Source organism: Aptenodytes patagonicus, chromosome 3 (assembly GCF_965638725.1).
Source record: "Aptenodytes patagonicus chromosome 3, bAptPat1.pri.cur, whole genome shotgun sequence".
NCBI classification, from domain to species: domain Eukaryota; kingdom Metazoa; phylum Chordata; class Aves; order Sphenisciformes; family Spheniscidae; genus Aptenodytes; species Aptenodytes patagonicus.
This window is the reverse complement of record NC_134951.1, coordinates 3,983,414-4,004,007: the sequence shown is the minus strand read 5'-3', so window position 1 is coordinate 4,004,007 and position 20,594 is coordinate 3,983,414. Positions and strand designations below refer to the sequence as shown.

At 49.4% G+C, this 20,594-nt stretch overlaps 2 protein-coding genes across 2 annotated transcripts; one reads left to right on the top strand and one right to left on the bottom strand.

The window, feature by feature from the left end:
* Positions 1–9,271: 9,271 nt before the first annotated feature.
* On the bottom strand, positions 9,272–9,940 carry LOC143158933 (small basic protein 1-like). Its single transcript, XM_076335396.1, has 2 exons — positions 9,883–9,940; positions 9,272–9,402 (listed from the first exon to the last, which is right to left on the bottom strand). Exons 1-2 carry the CDS (start codon positions 9,938–9,940, stop codon positions 9,272–9,274), a joined length of 189 nt encoding a protein of 62 aa, XP_076191511.1.
* A 5,065-nt stretch (positions 9,941–15,005) lies between these two features.
* On the top strand, positions 15,006–16,372 carry LOC143158932 (cygnin). Its single transcript, XM_076335395.1, has 2 exons — positions 15,006–15,063; positions 16,239–16,372. The coding sequence occupies exons 1-2, from the start codon at positions 15,006–15,008 to the stop codon at positions 16,370–16,372; spliced, it is 192 nt and encodes a 63-aa protein (XP_076191510.1).
* Positions 16,373–20,594: the final 4,222 nt, after the last annotated feature.

Genomic DNA, 20,594 nt, shown 5'->3' with positions numbered 1-20,594 from the left:
GCGCTGAAGAGGAAGCTTCTGGGGAACACGAGGCACCGCGGTGGCTTTGGGAGCAGCTTCTCAACTGTCTCACCCAATTGTCATCCCCTCCTCTCAATAATTAAAAAGAGAAAAAAAAGGAGATGTAACTCTGGTGTGTGCCGTGTGGTTACTTGTGTCCCCATGATCCCATGTAGAGCATTAGGACAGGATCTCCAAGCCCAGCCTAAAAGGCCCGTTAGCAGCATGTCTCGTTGTTCTTTTTGCACAAAGTTTGTTACAGAAGTGCTAAACATATGGTGTTTTCCTCTCCGTTTCCCACAGTGAATTCAGCCAATGGTGGATGAAAGAGGTCTGGTTGGAATAACACCCTCCTGGGTGTCCCTTTCCCCACTGAGCCTCATAGCAAAACCCATGGGTCTCATGTGTGGGAGGGAGCCTGGTTCAGAACTGGGGCTCAGAAAATTGATATCCATCTGAGATCCTGGCAAGACTGTTGTTACCATGACTGAGTAATGAGCAGGAATGGACGGGTGCAGTATTTCACACTCCCTTCAGCATCTCCCAGAGACCTCCTCCAGAAGGATCTTTGGGAGAGCATCATTCCTGCCCTATAGTTCCCAAAGGCTTCTCTGCCGAGACCTCGTACGAGAGCATCTATTGGGGTCGTTCACAGGTGGCTGCTGTAGGCATACAGCAGCCCTAGCAGGGTCTGTAAAGGGGCTGTTTGCAGCAGCCTTTTCTGCTACGATGATTATGTCCATCCTCATCTGTCTCAGCCTATGGAGTCACCGTAGGTACCTTCCGTATAGAAAATAGAGTCATTGTCTACGTGTCCTTTTAATGATCTCCTGTTTCACGTTCCTGTGTCCTAGCTGTGGTTTTATGAGTGCTGGTAATGTGCAGGTCTACTGAAATCTCGTGGTGTCTGAAGGTGTCCTTGGGTTGTGGAGAGAAAGGTCCACAGGGTTGGAGAAACCCAAGAATTGTAAGGAAACACAATGAAACAAAGCAGGGATTGGTGAAAGTGAAAAATGTAGATAGAGGCACCTAAAAGGGAGCACTGAGAGACCACCCAGTAATGACCAGCAGTTGGTGAAGGTGTTCAGGGAGGTACCTGCAAACATCATAAACCCACACCGGCCCGTGGCACGCTTCCACCTCATTCTTTTCCGGTGAATACACAGCCAGCTTTAATAAAGCCAATTCCATTCCCGATGACCTCTGTGGACCTTGGATGGGGAATGGATAAATGAAAAAGCAAGGAGAAACACATAACCAAGATCTCTGCGGCAGATTTCAGACTAGAAAAGGGGCTGCAAACTGCCTGTTTTGTTTTCCCACTCGGTCGTTCCTAGAAGAGGAACAATTTGGGGAACCTAACACATCTCTGACAGCATCAGCTCTGACCTCCCAGTGAACTTGTCGTCAAAATACCTTCTCACCAACTCCGGAGAAACTGTAGTTTTCTATGTTATAAAATTAGACCACTGTTAATAATCTCTTTTAGGATGTTCTCTGTGCCACTGATCCGGGGCTTGATTTGGTGTATGTGAGCCCAAGTATTTTGGAAGTCTTGAATCACCCGTGTGTCTTGGTACCCTGAAGTCATTGCGGAAATTCTCACTATTTCAGCAGAGGATCCTTCCTCAGTCATCATCTGTATTTCCCTTCTAATACATTTTCTTTGACCAGTGAATTTAGTAAGAGAAGCAAAAAAAGTGAGGGGCCTTAAGACTTGGGGTTCACAGGGGTCCAGACAAATCTGGAAAAGAAACCATATTTTTCAGTGGCAAAACAGAGATGCCCTCATATTTATAGACTACAATAGAGCATGTGCAGGAGTGGAATGATGAAGTGATCATGAATTGCTGTGGTTTTTCATCTAAAACCACGTCACTTTAATGCAGTCGTTTATTCACCCCTCTCATGTGAAGCTTTCGTGGTGTTCCACATCTTGAAAGGACAGGTATTTCGGGAAAAACTCTTTGCCTTTCGTATCTGGCAGCTAGAGTAACTTGAGAAACTATGATAAGTACCAATTAAAACAGCATCACAAATTGCAGCTCCAAAAGACAGGGTGTTTCTCTGAGCCCTGCTTCTGGAAGCTGCAGGGTGATAATAGATTGGATCCTGGTTGTAAGGGTTTTTTTTTTCCCCCACTGCTTTCCTCTATATCTTATTTTCAGTGAAATATAATGGCTTCCGCAGAAACATTTTAAAGGAAACAAGCTGCATACAGCAGTAAAAAAACCACTTTCCACACAAATCTGGAGTCACCATATTGTCTGGTGCTATACATTTTAAAGATCTGTCTTTTCTTGTAGTGACAGCCAGTACATCTGCCCTGGAAGAAAGAGGAATGCCAGGCATAATGAAAACGTCTGGTCCAATGATTCGTGTTAATATGCCCATCTGCTTCTCTGTCACCCGTACCTACGTACAATCGCAGACAGCGATCGGGGCAGAGCCTGCACTGGCTTTTTTTGCATCGGGACCTGGACCTTTCTGGTTGAGTGCAGTTTGTATAAATAGCAAAGCAATGACCCGCCAGGGCTTTTTCTAGTTGACGCTTCCCCGATAAGAGGGAGGCTGAAGGCTCGCCAGATCTCAGATTTCACTCTCCGAATGGCACATAGGAGTCTCCGTGCCTCCAACTCTTCCCTCTTCTTGCACAGGGATATTAGCTGTCGTTAAAAGGAGGTAAACGCTTTCTCCCTGAAATGGGACAATCAAAAAGCAAATAAAGGATCCCAAAATTTCTGGCTAAAATTCCCAAGGTTTATCAGGCAATACAGTGTAACGATGCTGTTCCCTGTTCTCTCTTCCTCTCCTAATTACCTGCATTCCCGGTCTCTACTGGGCAACGAAATAACCAACACAGAGCCATTCATTCGACATACAAAATTAGTTTGATTTTTCCTATGTGCATCACTCTACATCGATCTGCACTGAGTTTCATCAGCCAGTTTACGAGCCAGCGACTCAAACCAGCGAGGTCCTTCCGCAGCCGTCACCTTTATTACCCTGAACAATGCAGCGCCAGTAACAAATTTTGCCATCTTTCCTTTCAACCCCTTTTCCAGATCTTTCATGATCCAATTTACCACTGTAGCCCCAACAGGAATCCCCCACAGTGCTCCCCATGACCTCCTTCTCCTTCAACTCAGCCCCGTAGTGCTGGTCCCTGCCTCCTGCATCCCAACCTCTCTAGTCCTCAAGTCCGCTGCCTCCTTCAGGGAGCTCTAGCAGGTTTTTAGGACAGGATTTTCCTCTGGTTTTTCCCATGTTATTATATTTATAACTGGTACAATCCTGGCTTACAATCCTGTAGAACCTTTTAAGTTTGGCTTCTTCTCATAACATTAGCATCTCCCCATCTTCGCGCAGTAAATCTTTGTTAAGCAATAGATCGCACACCGCGGTCAGGATGGCAGCTATTCCATCCTTGAATTCCCCTAGGACTTTTGGGGGAAAAAGATCTGGGTGCTGGTGATTCGTTGCTGCTTATTTCCCCTCTTCCACCTCCTTTACATTTAAGACAAGTCCTTTGATGAGTCCCCACGGAGGAGAGCTCAGCGTGAAGACCTCCCTTCTTTCTTGCAAGGTGAACGCAGCTGCAAATATTTCATTTAGCTTCCATGGACTGGCCTTAGCTTTTATTAGCTTTACTGCCCTGACCATCTCCTGCCCTACACGCTCTTCATCAGGCTTCCTGTTCCTGATGTGTTTGGAAAAAAAGGACTTATTTTAAGAGGTTTCTTTGCTTTTTGCAAGTTCTTCCTGCAATTCTCTGCTGAGTTGCCTTACTGTGTTTTACACTTTGTCAGGCAAAGTTTATTATCTTTTCTATTTTCCATGTTTGGACACAATTTCAGCTGCTTCTTTCTAACAACCTCCCTCATCCCACTGTTCTGCTATGACCTTTTCCTTTTGCTCTTTCTCAGGGATTATTTTTAATAGGTGTCATACATTTTCTCCGAGTCTCCAATATAGTGGCCTTAAATGGCTCCCACGGTGCTTGCAAAGAATCTATTTGCAAGGATTTAACTCTTTTAGCTGTCCCTTTTGTCTTCTTTTTAACAATTTCCCCATTTTTATGTAGCTCCCTTATTGAAATTAAGCACAAAAGTAGTGGCCTTTTCATCCCTTGTTGCTCCTGCAAAGATGTGGAGTGTAAGTACCGTCTGACCTGTGCTGCAGAGTAGCTCTCCCAGGGTAAAACTTTGAACCAAGCCCAGTACGTTAGTCAGTACCGAGTGCTGTTTCGCTGTTATTTAGCGTACCAAAGGCAGTGCTGAGAAATCACTTGTTATGCCTTTGTCTCCTACTGCTAGGTCAGCGAGCCTGTAGCTGGTGTTTTCTCCCTGTAAACATACGAAAACCCTGTAATCCAGTAATTTATCAGCACTGGCTTCGTAAGGTATAAATATTCAACTACTTCTCCAATAAAAGGTGCTTTCCAGGACATGAATCTGCTTCTTGGCATAGCTAGAATTCATAATGTGAACAGATTGAAATTAGAAGGAGACCATATTTTTAGCACTAATGGTGACTAACCACAGTAGGGAAGATAGGTTTTCTCTTTTTCTTGGACATCTGTTCACATCTGGATACCTTTGTCCAAGAAATATCCAAGTCAACCAGAAGAGACTGAATTAAATACAGGTTTAAGCAGTATTATCGTGTGTGTGCTACACAGGAGGTCTGATTATGCATTTTAAGGGGGTCTTCATACTTCAACCGTTGTGGTCCTGCAATTACACTGCACTCACAGTGTCAGCTTGGATTGCCCTGTCTTCAACCTGTGCACACGCTAATTCCCTTCTGGTCAACTAATCCCTTCCAAGACAAGGTCTGGGCACAGTTTCTGAGATCCCCTGTACCGGAGCTCTACTGTGGAAAGACGGGACTGTGTCTTCCAGCCCTATCTTGCACCTTCATACCCAAAGCACCATCCAACGTTCAACAAGTAACACACTTTCAATGTGATGCTGTAGAATGTGTGATACTGGGGGTTACTGTTTTAGACTCTGTGCTTTTGCTCATTCTTCTTCTGAAAGCCTGAAACTGTCACAAGCAGCTTCCATGTATGCAGTATCATTTGATTGCATGTCTTTTTTGGATGCTCAGCTTAGAATCATAGGATCATAGAATCATTTAGGTTGGAAAAGACCCTTAAGATCATCGAGTCCCACTGTAAACCTAACACTGCCAAGCCCACCACTAAACCATGTCCCTAAGTGCCACGTCTGCACGTCTTTTACATACCTCCAGGGATGGGGACTCAACCACTTCCCTGGGCAGCCTGGTCCAATGCTTGACAACCCTTTCATTGAAGAAATTTTTCTTAACATCCAAGAGGAAGGTTTAGCCCGGGAAAGCACCTCTTGTTGGTGTAATAGCTGAATATTTCTCTCTTATAATGCCAGTCTGTTATCACTGATTTCTCAGACGCCAGAGCACAATCCCTGCCATTTTGGCTTTTTTTCCTTCATACATGTCATCACCAGTACCTCTCTCCTCCCTGCTTTCAGTGTGTGCGTAATTAAGGCTGGTTGAAGTGCTCTCTGCAAGCTTATGATTCCTATCTGGTCCACTTACCCTGCAGAAAAACACACTTTGTGTAGCTGGAATAACAGCCTTTGTGATCAAAAAGACTTCTTCCAAAATTAAGTTATTCTTGGCCACCTTTACAAGAAACCGGTCAATTTTTTGTTCCCGTCAGCTCCTGTCTTGCCTCCAAAGGCAGCCAGTGACAATCTCTTGGATGCCATGCACAGAGGGGCCTTTTGCTTTCCTTTGGTGAAGACAACTCAGACAAACAGCACATCCACACAATGGAGACAACACTTTTGCAGCCAAAACATTTGCCGTAAGCAGTGTCCCTCGCTCCCTGCTCCTCACTCGCTTCTTCTGAAGATGAATCCACGGTGTCTGCAGGATGCTCTACCATTGCAAGAGATTGAGATCTCATTGGAGATGAGTGGTCCAGCGAGGTTTTGGACATACATTTCCTAGCTGTCAGGACAGGGCAAACACAGCTTCCTTTTCCTTCGCGTGCCTTTCACTGTGGAAATGTTAGATAGCTGCACTGCTCCTCTGAAAGAGGTGAAAAAGCAGAAGCCATATTTGACATAAGCACAAAGTGCATGCGTACGAAATGCCAACTGTTCTGTGTAAGAGCGCTGCGTCCCGCCTGCCTTCCCTGCTTCTGCTGTCAGTGGAGGGAAGAGCCTGTTGCAGTGGATGAACACCCGAATTGCAACTTCTGTGGCTGGGAAACGCAGGGTTAGCATTCAGGAGACCTGGGCAGAAGAGGCCAGGCAATTTCCTACTGCCTTCTTTTAGAAAAAAAAACACATGCCACATCTTTGAGATCTTCTCTACTGCAAGGAGCGCTGGGTTCCTCTTGGGGATCCCGGGTCCAACCTCCTGCTGATAAAAGAGGTGGGATGCGAAGATGAAGGAAGCCTGTCCCCCTCCCTCCTTGCATTACACCCATGTCAAATTCCAGGCTGAAATCCCCAAAACAGGACCCATGCCTTCCCTCCTGTTGTTTAGTGCAGTTGGAGGGTCCCTCCGTTCCCCAAGAGGCTGCAACAAGGTGCCCCAGGAGGCTACACAGCTGCAGACGATAAGGGCAGTAACAGGGGGGAACAGTCGTTCTCCTGCAACAGAAATTAGAAATCAACTACTGGTGTCGGAAACTCTCTTTAGCTGCAGAAAACATTTTGAAAGCTGGAGATGCAGCAGAGCGAGAGACACCGCTTCAAAACCCCATTTTGCTGTTCGTTCACTTTCACGCGGCTTTTCTTTTCACTCTCCTCACACAATTCTTTTTTTTTTTTCCTTGGGGAAAAATGGGAAAGAAACAGCAAAGGGTGTGGGTTTTTTTTTGTTGTCCAGTGTTTCCTTTTGCATTTCCTTCTGCAATATCAAACTTCCAACCCCGTGTGCGTACGCAGTCTTCTCACCAGCACATGGTTGCTTTAGGTGACTTTTCCATCTTTCATATCCTGTTGTCTGGGGTCAGGTGAAGCTTGACAAATTACTGCTACGAAGACAACAGTCTGTGGCTCTTGATGGGCCATCCTGTATCAAGTGTGACATTCACCTGCTGCCTATCCCTGCCTGATCACAGCCCCCATGGACTAAATATTAACCCCCTCACACTCAGTATCTCACAGTACTAGTTTGGAAAGAGACTTCTTCCTCTTATCACGAAAAATATAAGAAATCCCACCGTTGCCACAGCTTTATCAGGATTCCTCTATCCTCGGTTAGTCTTTGTCCTGGTTTCAGCAGGGATAGAGTTAATTTCCTTCCTAGTAGCTGGTACAGTGCTGTGGTTTGGATTTAGGATGAGAACAATGTTGACAACACACCGATGTTTTAGTTGTTGCTGAGCAGTGCTTACACTAGTCAAGGGCTTTTCAGCTCCATCACGCGTAACGGTGACTTGGGAAGACAAACGCCATCACTCCAAACGTCCCCCCTTTTCTTCTTCTTCCCCCAGCTTTATATACTGAGCATGACGTCCCATGGTCTGGAATGTCCCTTTGGCCGGTTGGGGTCAGCTGTCCTGGCTGTGCCCCCTCCCAGCTCCTTGTGCACCTCCAGCCTTCTCAGTCGGTAGAGCACGGGAAGCTGAAAAGTCCTTGACTAGTGTAAGCACTGCTCAGCAACAACTAAAACAATCGGTGTGTTGTCAACATTGTTCTCACCCTAAATCCAAAACACAGCACTGTACCAGCCACTAGGAAGAAAATTAACTCTATCCCTGCCGAAACCAGGACAGTCTTTAAACTGATAAAGTCTTTAAAGTTATCAGATTTCACATTTATCCTATGCCCTAAGGATAAAATAAAGGAGCATAAGGCTGCTCACTAGGTTATTTCTGTTTGCCCCAAAATTGCCTGGTACAGGGTCATTTGGACCACGGTGGTTGGTGGCGAGCCCCTTGGAGCACCTTACATTGCATGTACGGACACAAAGGGTGGATTAACCTCTCCGGTTGGCAGCAGAGACACGCCTGCAGGCACCGTGTGTTCAGACTCCCCTGGCAATCAGAGGAGTTTTGAACAAATACAGAAATTAGCGTTAGGAAGAAATGACTTTTCCCCCCAACTCTGCGTGCTGGCTGTAGTGCCAAGATGTCTGCTGACCACGGAGGATGCTGCAGAAGAGAGGAGACACAGACCTTCCCCCTGCAGAAATTAAGCAATCTTTCTGCAAGAGGGAGAGGTCTGTATCTCCTCTCTTCTCTTGCAGCATCCTTCAGTTCAACAAATACCAATGCAGTAGCCTTTTTCTGGGTTTGAAAGGCCTTGTGGCTGGAAATTTATTCTATTTCCTGGAGGGTTTCAGAGAAACAGGGCTGTTTTCTGTCCCATGAGCCAGTTAGGGAGTTGATCCTTTTTTACACAGACATCTCACGCTCCAGTATTGCTCCTGAGGCTTGTCTGGCTGCCCTTTGCCAGGAAGCTCTGAGCCATCCAACACCAGATCGCTCCATGTCCCCCCGCAGAAAGCCTGGAGTGAATGGTTTATCACGCAGTGGAGGGGGTAGGGAAGGGGACACTGAAGAAATCCACCTTGTCTGTTCTTCCATTATCAGTGACCCCCAATGGAATAACCTGGGCACAGGCTTTGTTGAGAAATCACTTGCTTTGTGCAAGGATGTCCAGGACAGCCACGGGACCACGGAACCTGAGTGGCTGCACTGGGATGAGGATGCTCTATAGGCACCCCGGGAGTGGGATTTTGGGGGTGCAAGGGGAAGGCAGTGGCTGTTTGCCTCCAGTCTCTACCCCCCCCTCCCCCCAATGGGACTGAGGTCCCCAGTGCAGAGGCTGAATGGGACTGGTGGGGCACTGGGGGGTGTTGTGTCCCCTAAAACTAAACTGGGATTCAACTTGTGGAGGAGGGAGACACAATATTAGGCAATCAGTCCTCTCCCAGCCATTGCCACCACCCTGCTTTGAAGCAATGGGAAAATCCCAAAGCCTTTTCTCTTCCAGTGCGTCATTTTGGCGTCATGGGTCTGGGGCTGTCAGAAATGTCCGGGGCTGTCAGAGGTGTGTCGTGATCACGGTCCAGGGAGGTCTGGCTGCAGAACCTCTCCTGGCGCTCCCCTCCCAGGAGGTGAATGAACCACACAGCACACAGAAATCATATCTGCCCATCTTTACTGCAAAGCTGTGAACACCGTCTCTGTCACACCGCGAATACAGCGCTGGGAGCCCCACCGCAAGTGCTGCTCTTCCTCCACGGCTGGACTCTTCCACAATTATTTTCCCTTTTTGGGTGGGGGGATGCAGCAGTACATCTTCCCGCAGGACTGGCTGAAAGTCCACTCGTCCCTTTTGGCACACATGTAGGAACAGTATCCGCCACAAGAGCCCTTAGGCTGCCCGTACCCTGCGACGGGAGGGAGGGAGAGATGGGTTGTAAGAGAAAACAGACACTGTAGGAGAGCAGAGCCTGAAAATTTATCTCCTTGCTAGCTTCAGGGTGGTACTGATGCACAGGGTACCTTTGGGTTTAAACCCACATAGGATGGGACCCATGCTTTCTGTCCCCATTGAGCCAGGGGACCGCTGGATGCTTAAAGGTTGTCTCTCTACATTCGTCGGTACTGCAGCTGGCTGGCAAGATCCCTTTGCATGAGCACGACAGACAGGCATTTGCAGAGCAGCATTCACCTCATCCCAAATCAGTTGTGCGAGCTGGACTGAGTAAATCATCAGCTGGAGCCAGCTGCAGGTAGCTGCTCTCCACTGCCAAAGCTGGGTGGGATGAACCACCTCCCTCCACCCCAAGGCACAAAGGCTGGAAAGGGGACAGGCACCCATACTCCCAGCCTCCGGGGTCAGCCCGCGCCATGCGTTGCTGTCTTACCTGGGGTGGCCAAGGAGAAAAGCAGGAGCACAGCGAAGACCGCGCAGAGCACCCTCATGCCTGGAGGCCAGCAGAGATCTCAGCACACCGGGAGCAAAGTGGGTCTGAGATGGCCACAGTGGGGGACCTTGGAGGCCCTGGGTTTTATAGAGGGACTCCTGCCACAAGCGGCGCCGCAGGAGGAGAAGCTTGAGCAAACCCATCTCCAAAGAGGTGTTGTTTGCTTGCCGGCGTGTGCAATGTCACCCCGACCCGCTGGTCCCACTCACAAAGGCACCTGGCAGCCAGGTCCATGCTCCAGTGGGCTTCTCCTCGCCACTCGCCGGCCGCTTTCACCAACCCGGACACGCGGGGGCAATTCCCCCTCCCCCAGATCCGGCTGCCGGGACTCCGCCGCCAGCACGCGCGGAGCCGCCGGGCACAGCTCTGCTCGACCCAGTGCCAGCCGGGGCTGCCAACAGCAGGGCTGCTCCCCAGAGGTGCAGGAATTAAGTCTGGGCACCTTTCTGATAAGCTCTGGACACTGTCTGCAAGGCACGGACACAATGGACAATACCGGGGCATCAAATCCATCACGGGGAATAGTTTTCAGGGTGAATCCATCCCCGACCGGTGCGTCGGCAGTGAGGTTCCTCAAGGGTCTCCCCCAAATGTGCAAACTCTGCAACATTTTCATAGAATCATAGAATCATAGAATAGTTTGGGTGGGAAGGGACCTCTGAAGGTCATCTAGTCCAACCCCCCTGCCGTGGGCAGGGACATCTGCAACTAGAGCAGGTTGCTCAGAGCCCCGTCCAGCCTGACCTGGAATGTTTCCAGGGATGGGGCATCCACCACCTCTCTGGGCAACCTGGGCCAGTGTCTCACCACCTTCGGTGTAAAATATTTCTTCCTTAGATCTAGTCTGAATCTCCCCTCTTTTAGTTTAAAGCCATTCCCCCTTGTCCTGTCACTACAGGCTCTGCTAAAAAGTTTGCCACCATCTGTCTTATAAGCCCCCTTTAAGTACTGACAGGCTGCAATAAGGTCTCCCCGGAGCCTTCTCTGCTCCAGGCTGAACAACCCCAACTCTCTCAGCCTTTCTTCACAGGAGAGGTGTTCCATCCCTCTGATCATTTTCGTGTCCCTCCTCTGGACCCGCTCCAACAGGTCCGTGTCTTTCTCATGCTGAGGGCTCCAGAGCTGGACGCAGTGCTGCAGGGGGGGTCTCAGCAGAGCAGAGCAGAGGGGCAGAATCCCCTCCCTCGACCTGCTGGCCACGCTGCTTTGGATGCAGCCCAGGGTACGATTGGCCTTCTGGGCTGCGAGCACACATTGCTGGGTCATGTCCAGCTTCTCATCCCCCAGTACCCCCAAGTCCTTCTCGGCAGGGCTGCTCTCCATCCCTTCATCCCCCAGCCTGTATTGATACCGGGGGTTGCCCCGACCCAGGTGTAGGACCCTGTACTTGGCCTGATTTTCATCACATTCATTTGGCCTGAGACCTATTTGGGTATTTTGCCTGAAATCTTTCAAAAAGGACTATGATGCTGATTGAAGGGGATGTAGGCAAATATGTAAAGTAAGCTGAGGTAATGAATTGTCACACCACATCTGATCAGAAATCTGTTGTGAGTCCAGTGCTATCCTGCCTAATAATTTTCATGGTTGTCTAGAGAGTGTGCTTACTAAATTCACAAATAAGAAGTTGAAAGGGACTGCAAAGCATTAGAGGACAGGATTAGCATTCCAGTGGATCTTCTCATGCTAAAGAGATGATGAAAAAAATATAATTCGAGGGTAGGCTGGATCGATGGGCCCAGGCCAACTGTATGAGGTTTAACAAGGCCAAGTGCCGGGTCCTGCACTTTGGCCACAACCACCCCATGCAGCGCTACAGGCTTGGGGAAGAGTGGCTGGAAAGCTGCCTGGCAGAAAAGGACCTGGGGGTGCTGGTCGACAGCCGGCTGAACATGAGCCAGCAGTGTGCCCAGGTGGCCAAGAAGGCCAGTGGCATCCTGGCCTGTATCAGAAATAGTGTGGCCAGCAGGAGTAGGGAAGTGATCGTGCCCCTGTACTCGGCCCTGGTGAGGCCGCACCTCGAACACTGTGTTCAGTTTTGGGCCCCTCACTACAAGAAGGACGTTGAGGTGCTGGAGCGTGTCCAGAGAAGGGCAACGAGGCTGGTGAGGGGTCTGGAGAACAAGTCTGATGAGGAGCGGCTGAGGGAACTGGGGTTGTTCAGCCTGGAGAAAAGGAGGCTGAGGGGAGACCTCATCGCTCTCTACAACTCCCTGAAAGGAGGTTGTAGCGAGGTGGGGGTCGGTCTCTTCTCCCAAGGAACAAGCGATAGGACGAGAGGAAACGGCCTCAAGTTGCACCAGGGGAGGTTTAGATTGGACATGAGGAAAAATGTCTTTACTGAAAGAGTGGTGAAACATTGGACCAGGCTGCCCAGGGAAGGGGTTGAGTCCCCATCCCTGGAGGTATTTAAAAGACGAGTAGATGAGGCACTTAGGGACATGGTTTAGTGGGCATGGTGGTGTTGGGTCAACGGTTGGACTCGATGATCTTAGAGGTCTTTTCCAACCTCAATGATTCTATGATTCTATAATTAAGTAATAGGGAAAGTTACTGTGTCTATACAGACAAGAATAATTAGCTGGGGAATACAGAACAAGGAGTTTTTAGCTGTATGGCAGTTCTGCAGGGAAAATTTGGGTTGCAGTAGATCATAGGAAGGCACAAATGAGCAATGTCATGGTGTTGGGGAACCAGCACCAATTGTCCTACAAGTTTAAACAAAAGCTGAGTTTGTAAAACACAGGACGTACCCACTGCACTGCGCACCCCTTGGAAAGCGCGTCCATCCAGTTTTGTACACCGTGCTTCAAGAAAGCAGTGAAACGGCTGAAGGGTGCTCAGAAAGTGACAGGAGGTCAAGAAGGTGTGACCTGTAAGAAAAACTTGAAGCAAGTGGAATAACGTCGAAAGGAAAGAGAAGGCGTAGAGAACACGACAGTCTTCAAAACCAGAAAAGGCAATAGATCGGAAAGGAATGGTCTGCTCTTGGTGGCCAGGATGAGAAGTCGGTGATTCCAGTTGCAGCAAGAGGTCCTCACTTGAGATATAGGAAAAACTTTGTAATGACAGGATTGTACAGCAGCAGAAAGGATTGAATAGGGCGAGTATGGAAACACCATCGCTGAAGGTCTTAAAGAAAAAACTGGACAAACCACTGAGAACGACACTTAGGAATAGTGGCGGTGAAACAGATGAGGTGCACAGTCCCCTCACACTTACTTTTACTCAGCTTATGTACTCAAATAAGATCGCAGGGAGGAACGTAAGGCTGAGCCAAGTCATAGTGGAGAGCCCGGTTTGGGCAGAAGTGCGTGCCTGGGAAGGAGTCCAAGAAAATGTTTTCACTCAGTAAAACTCCCTGCCCTCCAGTAACGTGAAGTTTGGTGGCTTCCTCAAGAAGGTTTTATATCTAATTTTTTTATTTTGTACTTGCTTCATTAATTTATAAATTGCTTTTTCAATACATTTGTCATTTTGACCTCTTGAACAACTTGGGGCAACAAGTTCCATGCTTCAGCTATGCTCAGTGTGAAAGAGGACTTTTTTTGGTTACTCTTTCAGTAAATGCATGATTCACCATCTCATCTCACCTATTTCTTGGGTTTTGAAAATTGGAGAACCAGAGATCTCTCTTCCTTAGGACTCTCAAATTTTTACAGCCCTGTGATACACCTCCAGTAAGTGTTTATTCTGAGCTGAAGAGTGCCAGTACATTTAATTTTATGGAAACGAGTCCCTGGCTTTGCCACCTTTCTTTTAACCTCTTCTTGCCCTACTGTAGGCCATCAGGGATGGGGAGATGAGCAGTGCACACGCCACAGTGCGATACCCCACAGACTGATGCAGTGATGCAATGTTTTCTTTTGTCTTAATAGCTTTCTTAAAAATTCTTAATGTACAGTTTTCCATTTTTTGGGTTCTTATCTGCTGTTTTCAGAGCACTCTCTTCAAGGACTCCCAAACCTCCTTCCTAACTGGCTTTAGGTAATTCAGACCCATCATTTGTACAGAGATTATATATTTTTCCTAGTTCACAGCCTTAAACTAACTGACACTGATTCAGCATCTAACATTTTGCTGCCCTGTTACTCGGTGTTGTAAGATCCCTGCCCTTTGCAGAATTAGTTTTGATGGTATTCAGCAATTTTGCCTCAGCAGCAGCTTCTGTCCCTTCACCAGTCGCCTTTTTTTTCTGGCTGTTTATAAAGCTATTAAACAGCCCAGTGAACTGGGGTTGGAAAAGCTCCCTTGCAGAGCTCTGCTCATGTTTGAAACCCAAGATCTCTCTGGAGGGTTTGTGAGGAAGAGGTGATGATCAAAGTGTCTGCAAGTGGTCGGCGCATCCAGGCTCCTGGGAGCTCTCAGCCCCAGTGCTCCTGCCCATCCATCAGAGGGGTGAGAGGGGACAACAAAAGAGACTACACTGAGCATGATGTTTGCTAAATTTATCAGAGAGATTTTGCAGACATGGTTCCTTTCACAAGTGGGGATGGGAACATGGGTCCTTTCCAAGCCAACAGCCCCACATGGCGACCAGTCTGGACAATGGAAGGAGATTTATCGGTGCATTGTGGCCACATTTCAGCCCTAATGCCTGCAGTTGCATCTCTGCCAGAGGTTGGGAAAGGCCTGAAGCCATGTGATACTGATCGTGTTCTCCCCTCATCATTATACCTGCAGATCTCCATCAGGTCCCTCTGACCCATCAGCCCAGTCCTAACAACTCTGCTATTGACAGCCCCTATTCATTTGTGCCCTCATCAAAGCCAGCGTGCTGAAATCCTATCTGATATTGGCTAACCAGATCTGGGGGAAGGAGGTGGCTGCCAGCGCACTTGGGCACATGTGGGAAATTCTGGTGCTTGTGCCACGATGGCACATCCACCCACAAACAGCACAACTTGGACGAATTCCCGTGTCTCCCCAGCATCCTCCGCTCTGCAGGGAAACGCTCTATAAAAACTGGCAGCCGCAGCCTCCCTGTATGCCACCTCCTCCCTTCGAGCTCTCTCCAACTCTCCTCTCTCCAGCTTTGCTGAGATCCCACCTCAACTCCAGCCATGAAGTTCCTCTACCTTGTCTTCGCTGTCTTCCTGCTGGTCTCCCTGGCCACTCCAGGTAAGATGGCAAATAGGGCAAGATGAGCTGACACTAGCTGGGATTCTTTTAAAGTAACTTTAGCTCTTGACAATATAGTTATTACCATCTGAGGTGACTGCTATAATCTGGCCAGGTACTTCAATGACTTCTCTCAAGGGACAATGAAATAAGGACTACCTCAGAGAGATTTGTGTAGGAATAACTGAGGTTAAAACTTCAGTATCCAGTTTGGGAGCGAGCCAAGGCCAGACAATTGCCAAACAAGAGTCTGGAGGTGGCCATTTCTCTTGGGGACTCAAAGACTTTCACGGTACCAGAGGGGACTCTTCTGTGCAACTTGATTTCTATGTCAAGGCTCAGTCCTGGGCACATTTGATTTACTGATGCGACATAGCTATTGCTGCTTGTGCCTGTTTCTGAGACTCCAAGGCTTTCTGATCCCTCTACAAGAGTCAAAAGGGGATTCAGGGTTAAGATCTCCCGGACAGGCATTAGAAAACCCCTTCAGATATCAATTCTCATCCGCCTGGGCCAAGTCTGTCACATGGCCCACTTTTAACCACCATGGTGAATATTTGGTGCTGCTGTGGGGCCAATTTCAAGACCTTTGCAGCATCCTTTCAGCCTTTTCTGAGTAAGAGGATAATTTTTAAAAGCATGATATAAGTACAGGGATCTGAATGGACAGCTAAGTTTTTGAAATCAGCTTGATGTGGCTTTTTCTGTTTTCTTCTGAGAACACCGATCCTGTCTCTTAAGGACAGGTACAACTCAAGGAAACACACACGCGCACAGATGAGCATCTTTATGAACTTGCACAGATGAGGATCTTTATGAACTTTGCTTTTGGGGTGTCCTTTAATGCGGGCAATGAATGTGCTCTCCGTGGGAGCATCTCTTTCCCAAACTGCACCTGTGTCGTCAGCCGGCCCCTGCAGTCACCACCTGGGGGGAGAGGGATGCACAAGGAGTTTCTCAGGCTTGTGCTCTTCCAGGTCACTTCCCACTTTGGGGGTGGGCTTGGGCAGGAGTGGTGGGTGTGTGGGAGACCAGGGCAGGACCTCCCCACAAGCAGGGTCTCATCCTTCTGACCACTGCCACACTTACTCCTGGAGGTGATGGGAGGGCACGGCAGTGGGGCGCAGAGGCACCTATCCTGACCCAAGCACTCTCCCCCTGTCTCCCCCTTGCAGGCTACGGGCAGATAAGGAAGCACTGCCCCAAGGTGGGGTACTGCTCCAGCATGTGCGCCAAGGCGGACGTGTGGTCCTTCTCCTCCGACTGCAAGCACTACTGCTGCCTCCCGCCCGGCTGGAAGGGGAAATAGGCGCTGAAGAGGAAGCTTCTGGGGAACACGAGGCACCGCGGTGGCTTTGGGAGCAGCTTCTCAACTGTCTCACCCAATTGTCATCCCCTCCTCTCAATAATTAAAAAGAGAAAAAAAATAGGAGATGTAACTCTGGTGTGTGCCGTGTGGTTACTTGTGTCCCCATGATCCCATGTTAAAACAGGTTCTCCAAGCCCAGCCCAAAGGCTCGGCAGCACCAAAAAAACCTGAATGTCCAGTGACAACAAGCTGCAGAGCTGCCAGTGGTCTCATGGGGTAGGGATTTGGGAAGAAAGGGTGTCATTTTCCCTCTTGCCTTCTCCATGACCTTGAACACAACCCTCTGGAGACGAGAGAATCTTTCAGTTCCTTACTGCTTTTTCAAGCTACAGGTTATCTGCAGATGTCTGAAAATATGTGGGTAGTTCAGCAATGTCTCCTCTAAGCATAAAACAGCCCTCTTTCCATGAAAATTTCAGCAAATCCCCAGAGGTGGGCAACAGAGAAGCAAATAGGCCCTCACGGACCTCATGCAATGAATTTTATGTCTTCTTTGTGCCAAAGTCCCAAGACTGCTCAGTCAGTGCCTCTCTCTTATTTGCAGATCAATACTGTACTTAGGGTTTGGTTTCTGCTCTCCCTAGCTCAAACTGGCCGTGGTAGAGCAGAAAAAGGTACAGAGAAGAACCATGAAGGTGATCAAAGGTGTGTGGAAGCTCTGCAGCAGGGGCAGTCATGCACCTCTGCATAGACAAAGTGTTTAGAGACTCTCACCACGGGACTGGCAGTCTCCTACTTTTACACGGGTCTAGGAGAGGCAACACAGTTTTTAGGCTTCTCAGTAAGAAATCTAATTCTTTCTACCACACAGCTATAGGTGTGAAGGTACAGGTATAGTGTGGGTGTGTGGATGTAAGCGGGAAATAAGAGTTGACCCCGGCTGGACACCAGGTGCCCACCAAAGCTGCTCTATCACTCCCCTTCTCAGCTGGACAGGGGAGAGAAAACAGAACGAAAGGCTCCTGGGTCGAGATAAGGACAAGGGAGAGATCACTCACCAATTACCGTCACGGGCAAAACAGACTTGACTTGGGGAAATCAGGTTAATTTATTGCAAATCAAAGTCAGGGCAGGATAATGAGAAAACAAATCTTAAAATACCTTCCTCCCTCCTGCCTCCTTCTTCCCAGGCTCAATTTCACTCCCGATTTTTTTACCTCCTCCCCTACCATGGTGTAGGTGGACGGGGAATGGGGGTTGCGGTCAGTTCATCACACGCTGTCTCTGCTGCTCCTGCCGCCTCACACTCTTCCCCTGCTCCAGTGTGGGGTCCCTCCCATGGGAGACAGTCCTCCATTAATTTCTCCAACATGGGTCCTTCCCATGGGCTACAGTTCTTCATGAACTGCTCCAGCGTGGGTCCCTTCCACGGGGTGCAGTCCTTCAGGAACAGACTGCTCCAGCGTGGGTCCCCCACGGAGTCACAAGTCCTGCCAGCAAACCCGCTCCAGTGTGGGCTCCTCTCTCCACGGGTCCACAGGTCCTGTCAGGAGCTTGCTCCAGCGTGGGCTCTCCACAGGGCCACAGCCTCCTTCATCCATCCACCTGCTCCGGCGTGGGGTCCTCCACAGGCTGCAGGTGGATATCTGCTCCACGGTTAACCTCCATGGGCTGCAGGTGGATATCTGCTCCACGGTTAACCTCCATGGGCTGCAGGTGGATATCTGCTCCACGGTTAACCTCCATGGGCTGCAGGGGGACAGCCTGCCTCACCATGGTCTTCACCACAGGCTGCAGGGGAATCTCTGCTTTGGCCTCTGGAGCACCTCCTCCCCCTCCTTCTCCACTGACCTTGGTGTCTGCAGAGGTGTTTCTCTCACACAGTCTCACTCCTCTCTTCCAGCTGCTGTTGCGCAGGTTTTTTCCCCTTCTTAAATACGTTATCCCAGAGGCGCTACCACCGTTGCTGGTGGGCTCAGCCTTGGCCAGCAGCAGGTCCATCTTGGAGCTGGCTGGCACGGGCTCTGTCGGACACAGGGGAAGCTTCTGGCATCTTCTCACAGAAGCCACCCCTGTAGCCCCCCCACTACCAAAACCTTGCCACGTAAACCCAATAACAGAGTCCAACAGAGAAACAGCTTCTGCAAGGAAAAGCTGTTACAACCAGCTCTGCTCTCACTTGTCTGAGGAGGGGTCTATATGACATTACCCACCAGCAGTGGCCATTCGGGGGTTTGCTGGATGGCATTTTTCCAGGAGGCGTTTGTTCTGAGTTAATGGCAGGCATCACTGAACTATCTAATGGGTACAGTAGTTGTTGCTATTAGTAGAGGAGTCAAGGACCAGAAAAGCTGTAGGGACTGAGTGATCATTTCCCTTCGATAGAGAGGCCAGCTAGAGGGCTGCACTGGGAAAATTTCGGGCATTTTGATCCTTCTTCTGCCTTATATCTTCCTTTGCTTTTCTTCTGCTTTCTTACCTTGCAATGCAATGGATATACTTGGTGCAGAAAGAATGACTGCAAATGGACCACAGGGACTGGGATCTGCTCAGCATCTTAGAGCTGTGCTGTCCAAGTTGGATGTGAAGGACAGAGTGGAAGGTACCCCTTGGTCCCCGTCCTCTCATGTCTTTGTACACCTGGCACTCTCTAGGTGAGATTAAAATGGAGATTAGGGAGAGCTAAACTGAGGTGTTTACATAGAAGGATCTACAGCCATGCTAGTGGTTGACTGAGTTGCCTAAATGAAGATGCCTTGTGCCATCTGAGGCACCAATGAGTGCCTGGGACATCTATATATGGATGATAAAGGAGCTATGGGAGACCATTACCCTCTAGAGACACAGCTGAAGATCAGGCAGGACATCTCAAATATGCACCTAAGATGTCTGAGTCATAGAATCATAGAATCATAGAATCATAGAATCATTGAGGTTGGAAAAGACCGCTAAGATCATCGAGTCCAACCGTCGACCCAACACCACCATGCCCACTAAACCATGTCCCTCAGCGCCTCATCTACACGTCTTTTAAATACCTCCAGGGATGGTGACTCAACCACTTCCCTGGGCAGCCTGGTCCAATGTTTCACCACTCTTTCAGTAAAGAAATTTTTCCTCACGTCCAATCTAAACCTCCCCTGGCACAACTTGAGGCCGTTTCCTCTCGTCCTATCGCTTGTTCCTTGGGAGAAGAGACCGACCCCCACCTTGCTACAACCTCCTTTCAGGTGGTTGTAGAGAGCGATGAGGTCTCCCCTCAGCCTCCTTTTCTCCAGGCTAAACCACCCCAGTTCCTTCAGCCGCTCCTCATCAGACTTGTTCTCCAGACCCTTCACCAGCCTCGTTGCCCTTCTCTGGACACGCTCCAGCACCTCGACGTCCTTCTTGGAGTGAGGGGCCCAAAACTGAACACAGTGTTCGAGGTGCGGCCTCACCAGGGCCAAGTACAGGGGCACGATCACTTCCCTACTCCTGCTGGCCACACTATTTCTGATACAGGCCAGGATGCCATTGGCCTTCTTGGCCGCCTGGGCACACTGCCGGCTCATGTTCAGCCGGCTGTCGACCAACACCCCCAGGTCCTTTTCCACCGGGCAGCTTTCCAGCCACTCTTCCCCAAGCCTGTAGCGCTGCATGGGGTTGTTGTGGCCGAAGTGCAGGACCCGGCACTTGGCCTTGTTGAACCTCATACAATTGGCCTGGGCCCATCGATCCAGCCTGTCCAGGTCCCTCTGCAGAGCCTTCCTACCCTCGAGCAGATCAACACTCCCACCCAACTTGGTGTCGTCTGCAAACTGACTGAGGGTGCACTCGATCCCCTCATCCAGATCATCGATAAAGATATTGAACAAGACTGGCCCCAAAACTGAGCCCCAGGGAACACCACTTGTGACTGGCCACCAACTGGATGTAACTCCATTCACCACAACTCTCTGGGCCCGGCCGTCCAGCCAGTTTTTGACCCAGCGCAGAGTCCACCTGTCTAAGCCGTGAGCCGCCAGCTTCTCTAGGAGAATGCTGTGGGAGACGGTGTCAAAGGCCTTGCTGAAGTCCAGGTAGACCACATCCACAGCCTTTCCCTCATCCACTAGGCAGGTCACCTGGTCATAGAAGGAGATCAGGTTGGTCAAGCAGGACCTGCCTTTCATGAACTCGTGCTGGCTCGGCCTGATCCCCTGGTTGTCCCACACATGCCTTGTGAGCGCCCTCAAGATGAACC

What these genes read in the sequence shown, in the direction of transcription:
- LOC143158933 (XM_076335396.1), bottom strand. Translation starts at nt 9,940, where the DNA reads ATGAGGGTGCTCTGCGCGGTCTTCGCTGTGCTCCTGCTTTTCTCCTTG. An exon ending in TTTCTCCTTGGCCACCCCAG is followed by an intron (nt 9,403 to 9,882) that starts GTAAGACAGCAA and finishes CTCCCGTCGCAG; the next exon opens with GGTACGGGCAGCCTAAGGGC.
- LOC143158932 (XM_076335395.1), top strand. Translation starts at nt 15,006, where the DNA reads ATGAAGTTCCTCTACCTTGTCTTCGCTGTCTTCCTGCTGGTCTCCCTG. An exon ending in GGTCTCCCTGGCCACTCCAG is followed by an intron (nt 15,064 to 16,238) that starts GTAAGATGGCAA and finishes TCCCCCTTGCAG; the next exon opens with GCTACGGGCAGATAAGGAAG.